The sequence below is a fragment of the Podarcis pityusensis genome, assembly GCF_964106645.2.
Source record: "Podarcis pityusensis genome assembly, chromosome: 8".
In the NCBI taxonomy this organism is placed as follows: domain Eukaryota; kingdom Metazoa; phylum Chordata; class Lepidosauria; order Squamata; family Lacertidae; genus Podarcis; species Podarcis pityusensis.
Window position 1 is genome coordinate 65,743,025 of NC_138033.1, and position 10,871 is coordinate 65,753,895.

At 45.2% G+C, this 10,871-nt stretch overlaps 1 protein-coding gene across 2 annotated transcripts; it reads left to right on the forward strand.

The window, feature by feature from the left end:
- Nucleotides 1-8,149, forward strand: CDA (cytidine deaminase). 2 transcript variants are annotated; one of them, XM_081016335.1, is made up of 5 exons: nucleotides 1-145; nucleotides 1,281-1,938; nucleotides 3,530-3,641; nucleotides 5,449-5,506; nucleotides 7,103-8,149. In XM_081016335.1, the coding sequence occupies exons 2-5, from the start codon at nucleotides 1,773-1,775 to the stop codon at nucleotides 7,214-7,216; spliced, it is 450 nt and encodes a 149-aa protein (XP_080872461.1). In that variant the 5' UTR covers nucleotides 1-145; nucleotides 1,281-1,772; the 3' UTR covers nucleotides 7,217-8,149. The 2 variants fall into 2 exon arrangements, with proteins under 2 accessions (XP_080872461.1, XP_080872460.1); XM_081016334.1 differs by lacking the exon at nucleotides 1-145 and having other exon boundaries at nucleotides 938-1,938.
- The last annotated feature ends 2,722 nt before the right edge of the window (nucleotides 8,150-10,871 follow it).

Consider the following 10,871-nt stretch of genomic DNA (forward strand, 5'->3'; position numbering starts at 1 on the left):
GAATTGCAGTCCAAGACTGATAAGGACAAGAAACGCCTTCAAGAGTTTGGAGTCGGGTGAACTGCGTCCTAGGGGCATCAAAGGAACCTCCCCATGTTCCCTCTAAACCTCTGCCTGTCTCGTCTCTGAGAAAGCCCACGAACAGGTGAGGGGACACAGGACTGCAGAAGGGATGTAGCTCAGTGGCAGAGGGTCTGCTTTCAACGCACAAGGTCCCAGGCACCCCCGCTTAAAGTCCTGGAGTGCTGCTGCCAGCTAATGTAGACAGTGGACCAGTAGGCATTTATGGAAGATTCCAGTGTGGGAGGAGGTCCCTCAATAAAGCATAATGAAGACACAGGTTTATTATTCTTGCCATTCATTGGTTCATGATTCCATTAGTTTGCAAGCTTCCTATATAGAGCAGGGAAAGCATGGTCCCCTGTCCTCAAAAAGGTGGGGAAGGGAGATAGGAGAAACTTCAGATGAATACTGGAGATGAGGATTGTTGCTTAAAGGACTGGGGGGGCATGGCAGAAATTCACATTTGCATATGTTAATTTATATACAATGGTAGGAGTTTGGGGGGCTTGGCAGGGGGCTTCTGGTCCATACACATAGTTTTTTAAAGTTGCATTTTAAAAAACAAAACAAAAAAAACATCTGCAGTTGTGAAGAGATGCTACCAGTCAGTGTAGAGAATATTGAGTTAGATGGAGTCAGTAATAAGGCAGCTTCCTACTTGAGAAGGGCAGTAGAGCACCTGATTTGAATGCAGAAGGTCCCAGGGAACATATCCTGTCTGCAGAGCTGGTGCCACTCAGTGTAAACAATGCTGAACTAGATAAGACCAACGCTTACAATGTATAAGGCAGCTTCCAATGGTTCCTGTATTATGTGTATGCACTGTCTCCCTCCTTCCCTCCCTCCTTCTTCCCTGGTGTTTTCTTCCTACCAGCATTCCACACCCATCTCCTTTGTTGCTATGGTGTTCTGTGGCTTGACACGTGACCTGCCTTCTCATCGGTCCACACACAAGTTCCCGGAGCCAGGCTCAGCGAATCTGCAAACAAACTCACTTTTGGCACCCACAGAGGTGAAACAGGAGACAGAGGCTGTGCACCACTGCTTCCCTGAACCAAGGCGACAGCTAAACCTTTCCAAACACCCACAACAGCCACTTGGTTAAACAGAGGCACCGGAAGCCTAGCACATCGTTCCAGTATGAGCCCCAGATCTAATGGGCATCTGTCACTCCCCAGCGACTGTTGCATCTCACCATCATTCTGATTCTGTTGCAGGGACCTTTAAGTCACCACAGAGCCAGAGCAGAGGAGGACAAAGGGGCCTGTCAAGAGAGCTAAGGAGCATGTGGGGACGTTGACCTGACCCACCCAACCTCATTGGCCTTTGGCAGCAGCGATAATTTGGAAAACATGATTCCCGGAGAGAACGTTTGCTGAGAAAGGGCAGGCAAGTCCTCTGCCCCCACACCACCAACTGCACACAAACAGTGTAGCTAGCTAAAGAGCAAAGATCGAAGCACTTCACTCAGAGAAAGCTGTTTTGCATTGCAAGAGAGGACAAGAGCCCAGCTGGGCACTTTTGCAGCAACAGATAGGTGTGCGCTGGTGCATTGCCTGTGGCACCTGTCAGAGGAAGACCCCAATTCTCCTCTAACGTGAATTAAAGGAAAGGTGAAGCTCAGGGGTCGTGCCTGCACACACGCTCCTGTCCCTGGGAGTGCGGCTTTTGCTGAGGGAGCCCCTGCCAGATACTGCCTCCACGTTGCAATGGCGCAACAGCACGGCGGCGCTCCAAATCCCGCTGCACTGGGACCCGAACAGGTTCAACTCCTTTTGGCCACAAGCAAAGAAGCCAAGCGGTTTGCCTACTGCCCCTACAGCAACTACCCGGTGGGGGCTGCCCTCCTGACCTCCGATGGGAAGATCTTCTCTGGTAAGTGAAGGAAGACCCTCCTCCATGTGGCAGCCATGCCATGCATCCTTCTACTGAAGTCCCTCTGGCTCAGTACTGTCCACTCTGGGTAGCAGTGGCACTCCAAAGCTTCAGACAAGGAACCTTCCCCTGCCCTACCCTTTGGGGATTGGATCTGTGGCCTGGTAGTAATGTATTTGCAGGGTAATTGGTTCAGGTCTGGTTGAAAGATCAAGAACCCTCAGAACTGGCTGGGGTGGCATGCATTTTTTGCTAAAATCCATGCTGTTATTTCTACATTTGCATCGATGCTTACAATTCGCACCTGCAATTTTGCGTACCCTTGCCTGCCTTCTGTTTTGGCAGCAGCCTTTCAAACAGAAGATGCCTTCAGACAGAGCAATGCCTTCAGTAAAGTAGAACACATGGCCACCCCCCGAAAAGCACATTGCATGCCTCATTTCAGTAATCTTACAACAGCCCTAGGGACGGGAGTGGCGCTGTGGGTTAAACCACAGAGCCTAGGACTTGCCGATCAGAAGGTTGGCGGTTCGAATCCCCGTGACGGGGTGAGCTCCCATTGCTCGGTCCCTGCTCCTGCCAACCTAGCAGTTCAAAAGCACGTCAAAGTGCAAGTAGATAAATAGGTACCGCTCCAGCGGGAAGGTAAACGGCGTTTCTGTGTGCTGCTCTGGTTTGCCAGAAGCGGCTTAGTCATGCTGGCCACATGACCTGGAAGCTGTCTGCGGACAAACACCGGCTCCCTCGGCCAATAAAGCGAGATGAGCGCTGCAACCCCAGAGTCGGTCACGACTGTACCTAATGGTCAGGGGTCCCTTTACCCTTTACCTTTTACAACAGCCCTATAAAGCAGGGCACCAGTATTATCCCTTATACTGCGGGTGGAAGAGCACTGAGGCTTTGCCAGAATAGCCATCATTCTGCCTGTTGGATGCTATCGGACTCCCAACTCCCATCAACCCCAGCAAGCATGGCTAATGGTCCAGCTACATCTGAACAGGTTGGGCCGAATGTCTCATTGTGAGTTCTTGGGGGCAGTGAGGTTTGAAATGGGAAATAAACCTACAGTACTGATGATTCATCATCATGTGTTTTGAACCAGAACTTTTCTTCTGCAGGGGGTAGCCAGTGTACTGTAAAATCAATGAACCAGAACCACTGATATCACTCAGAGTAAAAAATGAATGAATTTGACAATACTTAATGAACCAGTTCAAGTTCTAACTGTGGCTTCTGTAAGAGGTATCAAAGATAGATTGGCAGAAATGGTTTGATTTTTTTTAATCCAATCAATATTTTTTAAATATATATATATATATGATCAGGAACTGGCTCCTTAGTTCCCCAGAACCATTCCCCAGCCCTTGACCCTTAGTGAATTTTTAATTCCTGTCAAACTGACAATGTTCTTTTCCCTCGCAAAAGCTGACCTGCAAGCTCTCCAATTTCATAAGCAATGGAATGTTCTGTGATGCCACAACAGCTCAGCCAATCCATGATGAGGCACTGCTGCCATGAGTACAATATACTATAGATATGGATTCTAAGGCTTTGTCATGAGAGATTTTAATCCATCTTGTGCTTTCTACAGGTTGCAACATTGAAAATGCCTGTTACCCGCTGGGTGTGTGTGCTGAACGTACAGCAATCCAGAAGGCAGTGTCAGAAGGGCATACAAAATTTCGAGCTATAGCTATTATTTGGTAAGTATTATTCCTATCCTGCTTCCTTGGTGAACAAGCAGCCTTGGGAGGATTTGCATCCTGAAAGGTGGGCTATAAATAATTGCTATCAGCCAGTGGCTTTATATGCACTATACATTTAAAGCAGCGTCTCACCACGTCAAACAGCTATGGCTTTCCCCAAAGAATGCTGGAAACTGTTGCTTATTAAGAGTGCTGAGAGTTATTAGGTGACCCCTATTCCCCTCAAATGAGACATGGGTGGCGCTGTGGGTTAAACCACAGAGCCTAGGATTTGCCAATCAGAAGGTCGGCGGTTCGAATCCCTGCGACGGGGTGAGCTCCCGTTGCTTGGTCCCTGCTCCTGCCAACCTAGCAGTTCGAAAGCACATCAAAGTGCAAGTAGATAAATAGGTACCGCTCTGGCGGGAAGGTAAACAGTGTTTTCGTGCGCTGCTCTGGTTCGCCAGAAGCGGTTTAGTCATGCTGGCCACGTGACCTGGAAGCTGTACGGCAGCTCCCTCGGCCAGTAAAGCAAGATGAGCACCGCAACCCCAGAGTCGGCCACGGCTGGACCTAATGGTCAGGGGTTGAATTACTCTGGAAATTGTTACTCTGGGAAGGGAATAGCTTCCTAACTACTCTCAGCACCAAGCAACAAACTACAGTTCTCAGATTCTTGGGCGGGGGGCAGGGGGGAAAGTCATGACCATTTAAGGTCGTTTGATGCTGCTTTAAATAAGGAATGCAGAAGGGGCCAGACAGTTCACTACATACACTGAGTCTTAAATGCTATGGATTTCTTGACCTTCTTTCCCTTCCCCTGGCCTTTTGTTGAGACCTGTGGTGAGAGATCTGGTGGGATAAGAGACCAGGGCTGGAGAAACTCAAGCCCAAGGGCCAAAGGTGTGTCTGTTTGGCCCCCAGGACCCTCGCCACCCCCCTCTCACCTGCTCTGTACCCTTCTCAGGTGCTTTCGCATGACAGGTAAAGACACCAAGAAGGTGCAATGCAAGAAAATAACATTGGAATGAAAAGTTTTTTCCATAATAAGCAGAATGATGGAATACATGGGTTTCTGTATCTTTTTTTCTAAGAGGTCTAGGGATGGATCTACACAAAGGGGAAAAAACAATATAAATGAGTCAGAAATTAAATTGTTATAACAGAATAAAAAAACCGCTATGGAAAAATCACTTAGATTTTTTTTTGCTCTCTGGTGCCATCTGGTGTTGCAGGTTTATAACACATTCAAAATGCTGTTTGTTGACTAATGTAGCTGAGTCCTAGGCCTAGATCTGACTGTAAGAGCAGTTTGACAATAGAACCAATTTTCTAGAGAGGTGGTGAGCTCCCCTTGCTGGGACCACCTGCTGGAGATGCCCAAGCATTGTGCAGGGGGTGGACTAGATGGCTTTCAATGCCCCCTCCAACTCTGGGTGCTTTCAGATTTGCAAATGGGTTGCTGGGGCATTACAACTGGGTTATGAGCAATAGGCTCCTTTTTGAACCTATCAGTTTTTATCCCTCTTTTAATCTAGATTAAACCACATTTCTGTGTGGGGCAGGGGGAGATTTGGGCTGGCAATTGACGACACTGTGGTGGTGATATGGATGCTGGAAAAACCTTGCGGTCAGTGGACACCTGTCCGGAGGCCAGCCAGCCAGCCAGCCACCCACCCACCCACCCAATGATCTGGGAAGTGTGTCTTGTTCTGACTTCATTATTTTTTCAACTTGAATCTTTCACCGTATTAGCATATTTTGTAGACAGCCTCCTCTGCTATGAGCGAGACTCCTGAACTTTGTTTTTATTCTGCTCCAACAGCAACAGCCAAGAAACGTTCGCGGTGCCCTGTGGGGCTTGCAGACAAGTGCTCAGAGAGGTAAACAGACCTCTCCTTTAAACCTCATACCCTTCTTTGCCATTGTCACACGAACACACCAGAACCAAAGGACAAGAGATCCCTCCTGTGGAAATGGCTTCCCTCCTTTAGGCCAGAGAGGCATTAAAGCAGTGATGTCCCTCCAGCTGTTGGTGGACTACAATTCTCTCCTGGTATGCCCCACAGAGGACCTTAAGGTCCATGAATAACAGTAGTTTAGAGGTCCCGGGCCCTAAGGAAGTCAGACTATCCTCCACCAGTGCCAGGGCCTTTTCAGTGATGGCTCCGACCTGGTGGAATGCTCTGTCCCATGAGACTAGGGCCCTTCAGGATTTAACCTCCTTCTGTTTGGCCTGTAAGACAGAGCTATTCCGCCTAGCCTTTAATTTGAATTCAGCCTGATCTTTTATTTCCCTTCTCTTCCTTCCCCCTCCCCTTTTATGAAGATCACCCACTCTGAGACCCCACAGCTAATTCTCCCTTGGCCTCTTCGCTGGCCCAAGTAGGACTAATTCAGCCAGCTAGCCCTGGTGATTATCTAATGCTTATTAGATGGATTTCCCCTAAATTGATTTCTGAACTTTGAATTTTATTGTTATTCATGTTTTTATACTGTATTTTATGCTGCTTTTACAATTAAGTGTTTTAAATTCGTTGTTAGCCACCCTGAGCCCGGTTTTTGAACTGGGAAGGGCGGGGTATAAATAATTTATTATTATTATTATTATTATTATTATTATTATTATAATTCCCATCATCCCTGACCACTGGTCCTGTTAGTTAAGGATGATGGGAGTTGTAGTCCCAAACAGCTGGAGGGACAAGTTTGGCCATCACTGCATTAAAGAGAGGGGGGGTCTTAAAATTGGGGAGAGGGGGCGGGCCTTCTAATATAAATTGTCCCCAAGATCAGAGTCCATACTTAAGAACTAGGAAGTGGCTAATGTCACAACTGGTTTTTAAAAAGGGATCCAAGCTATTCTAGGCCGATTACCTGAATGCCTCCTGTATCAGAGGTGCTATGCTTCTGTGTACCAGGTGTTGAGGGCTACTGCACTCAGGTACTCCATGTGGTCTTGCCATTGGGGCATCTGGTTGGCCACTGGCAGAACAGGATACTGGGCTAAACGGGCCTTTGAGCTGATCCAGTTTCAAGCTAGCATCCGTCTGTCTTGGGAGACAATGGAAGAGGACACCGGGGGGGGGGGGGGGGTAAAGTCTAGCCACTGAAGAGTTATAGAGACCAATATGGGAGAGAAATGTTTTTATTGCAAGTTGAGCAGATAAAGACATCCGATTTTGCTGCTACAGGTGCACCATGACGTTTATTCTCCAGCTTCGGTGCTCTTCTTATGCTTTAACTCACTTGTTTCCCAAACTTGCATCCCCAGCTGTTTTTGGACTACAATTCCCATCATCCTTGACCACTGGTCCTGCTAGCTAGGGATGATGGGAGTTGTAGTCCAAAAGCAGCTGAAGACCCAAGTTTGGAAAACTCTGTACTCAGTGAGAAGATACACTTTGGGGTACAAATGCATCAGATTGTGCTATAAGACAACCATCTTGTGGGATTTCTTTTTTAAAACCTTTATCTAGTTTGGAAAACATTGGGAAATCTTCTTGGCCAAGGCAGATGGGACGCACATTCAGAAGACTTTGGAGGACCTGTTGCCTTTGTCCTTTGGACCAGAAGACCTGAAGATGGTCTGAAGAGCACAAGAAACAAGAATCAACCCACAGAGGCTTTGGTGACCTTAATGCTCCCGGCATGATGACAGAGTCCTTTTATATATTTCAAAACTATTGCAGATTCAGATATTCAGTTCAAATGTGATTCCTTTAGCCCATCCTGCACATTCAGGGAGGGAGCTACTTTGGAAGTCACTCAGCTAAGAGCGATATTTATGAAAGCAAGGAATGGTAGAGCATGAGACTCTTAATCGCAGGGTCATGGGTTCGAGCCACACCTTGGGTGAAAGATGGGGTTGGACTAGATGACCCTTGGTGTCCCTTCCAACTTTGCAATTCTATTAAATCCTTTTGCAGCTTAATGCCCTGCTTTACAGAAGTGGCTTCCCCCATGAAGTCTCCCCTAAAAAAAGCTCCATCTCAGTATCTGCATTGCAAGCATGCACTGCTCCAGGTGGAAGACGGAAAGATGCCTTAGACCAAATCAGACCATTGGTCTACTTAGCTCAAAACTGTCTCTACACTGACTGGCTGTGGCTTGCCGAGGCTTCAGACTTTTTCAGCCCTACTTGGAGATGCTGAGGATTGAAACTGGGACCTTCTGCATGCAAAGCAGATGCTCTACCATAGCTTCTTTAGGAGAAACTATGGTCCTCCTCCAAAATATAAAAAAGATCCCAGTCCTTATGGTTCTCAATAAAGGGTTGATTTAAACAGGAACACATGGGTTCATCTAGCTTAGTTTTGTTTCAAGCTCTGTCCCAAGATTTCAGATGGCCCTACCTGGAGATGCCAGGAATTAAACATGGGACCTTCTGCAAGCAAAGCAGATGCTTCATAGCTGGGGTGCAGCTCTTCCTCAGAAGATGTGGAAAAGGCTGGAGAGGAGGAGGACTTCTACAGCTGGGGGCTCAACCCTTATGTCTAGAATTCTTTTCAAAAAAAGGCTCTTTTCTTTTCCAGTCTGGTGCCCTCCCATAATATGCCTTTTACATATGACTTGTATTCACTTCTGTTTTTGTTGCAATATTAAAAGAGTGAAACTTGACAAATAACTGGCTTTATTCAGATACAGCTTGTAAAGAGTCATTCTTGCAGGTGCACAGCCTTTTTAGCATTTGGGAAATCAGCACGGGTTGGAGTTCTGAAACATCCAGAGGGCACCGGGTTGGGGAAGGCTGTCGTAATGTGCAATCACTTATGGGAGGAGGCGGGATGGGATGATGGAGAACAAGTGAAGGAAATGAGTTGCAGAATTAATGTCAGGAACATTCCTTCTTAAATTGGAATTTGGGCACAAACCCACAGCACCAGGAGGGTTGAAAGAACAGAAGCTAGGGAATCCTTTTGTCCCTGCCTTCCTAGTGTGATAGGAATTTTATGGTCTTAGATATATGGTAATGTTCATAAGCGTACCAACCAAGCACGTACATAGATCAGCACAGGAAGACCAACCTGGAACCATTTTGATTCCTAAACTGAGCAAATGTTTTCTCTGCAAGGTCAAAGTGGGAAACCTCCCCATTGTCTCTTTCCTCACAAATCCTGTCGTAAGGGCACATTTAAGATATGAATAGGGTGTGAGCCTGTGACCTGGCCCAGGAACTAAGTATTTATCATTACAAAAGACTGACCAGGTTACCTAGGCAATCCAATCAAGGAACCTGCCAGACAGGAGATAAACAACGACAGGAGATAAACGACAGGAGAAAAACGATATTCAAATTTCTGTTTAGACCGCCTTTTCTGTGATGTAGGTATGATTTATCTGAGGGGTGTTCTTAGGTTACACCCCTTTTGTGATGTATGTATGATGTTTCTGGGGGTGGTCTTGATCTACAGGGTGTTAATTTCAAAAGTCTTTATAAGGCCTTGCGCGCCATTTTTCTGGGTTCCTCTCTCTCCTGCGGGTGAGGGGAGCACCCTGTTGCAACAGATCAATAAAGATCAAGCTTACTAGCTGCTTTGCTTCTCAATATTCTCTGGTTGGCCTCTGTTATTCTCTCCTACCAATAGGGAACCTATGTAAGGACTCTATATGGGCTCTTGGATACCCCATAAGGGAAAAGGGCAATTTTTGTTTACAACACTAGTAGTGCGGAAATCAAAATTTTGTTCCCCGGTTCCCCACCACCTCTTCTTCATTTGCGTTCTGCTTTTCTTAACTCTTGTTTTTAATTTGCTCCGTTTTTAATTCTCGCACGTGGGAAGAAAGGAGTGGAGCGCTATCCGTCCCAAGAGCAATATTTTCCTTTACAGGTTTGCTGTTTTTGACTCCACAAAATTCTATCAAGGGCAACACTGAGCTTAATTCTCCATAATTAAAGACTGTTGGTTACAGGCCGCTCTAAATGTAGCAAGAGAACAAAAGCACCTTCAGCCAGCATTAATTCCATGGCTCCGCTCCAATCAAAACGGAACAAAATTGCTGCGTTTTCGCTACAGTTATGTAACAGAGGAGGGCAACATAATTTAAAGGCGTACAGCCCTTAAGGCATTCCCATCATGAATCCCTGCGTGCAGAAATAGGTCAGGCTCCTCATACCTAAGGGACTACTGTCTCCTGAATGTACCGCCCGAATTCATTGAGATATATTGCGGTGGTCTTGTTCGCCATTTTGTTGTTGTTGTTTGCAACTCCCTGCTATGAGAAATCTGCTTGCTCTCTTTCTTATGGCCTTCCCACCCAAATTGTGGGCTTCCTGGATAGATCTGGCCAGTCACTGGCTTGCTTCACGCACCAAATCTCTCTCTTAAAATCTGTATAGTGCACTCTACACAGAGTACTATTGACTTTTCCCCACCACAGATTAAGACCAGAAAAATCAACAGGTTAAAATACTCAAAATCTTTTTCTGTGTGTAGGTGCATTCTGCACTAGCTCAACAGTACTCTTGTTCACCACAGCCTAGGAATGATTTGGCACGAGCAGGTGGCACCAATACACAGTATCACATAATGTGCAATAAATCAAATAACCACGGGCGGATTAAGTTAGGAACAGTCAACAGGTTAAAAAACAAAGAAACCAAGAACACTCTTAAAACATTCAAAACATACCAATATGTAACACAGGCTGCACTTGGCACATGCTCAATGGCACAAGGACCAATACAAGCGCATTAAATGGGGGAGCAATCCTCCCCCCATTGAATGTGCTTGTGTTTCGTTTGTTATTATGTTACACATTTTGTGTTTTTATACTGTAAACTGCCCCTTGATCCTCACTTTGGTTGATTTGATTGACATCCTATGCCCTTTGAAAATGTGGTGGCTTGGGGGGGGGTATTGGGTTTATTTTTATTTTTATTATATATTTTGTGGTTTTATATTTTGATTTTGTTCTGTGAACCACCACCACCTTAAGACTTCCAGGTATAGGGTCAGTTGTGTGTATATTATTATTATTATTATTATTATTATTATTTTAAATAAATAAAGTTGAATAGTAATAATATATAATAATTACTTAATTTTTTAATTTAAATTATTATTATTAAGTATATTATAAATTTTATTATTAATTATATATATTATTAATCTAAATAAATAAAAAAGTTAAATAGTAATAATATAATAATTATTTAATTACTTATTATTATTATTTACTTATTATTATTATTACATTATACATTTTTATTTATTATTATTATTTGTTTTTATTATTGCTTGTTAG

Coding starts and splice junctions, on each gene's coding strand:
- CDA (XM_081016335.1), top strand. CDS start 1,773: ATGGCGCAACAGCACGGCGGCGCTCCAAATCCCGCTGCACTGGGACCC. Junction 1,939..3,529: donor CGATGGGAAGATCTTCTCTG/GTAAGTGAAGGA, acceptor TGCTTTCTACAG/GTTGCAACATTGAAAATGCC. Junction 5,507..7,102: donor GCAGACAAGTGCTCAGAGAG/GTAAACAGACCT, acceptor ACCTTTATCTAG/TTTGGAAAACATTGGGAAAT.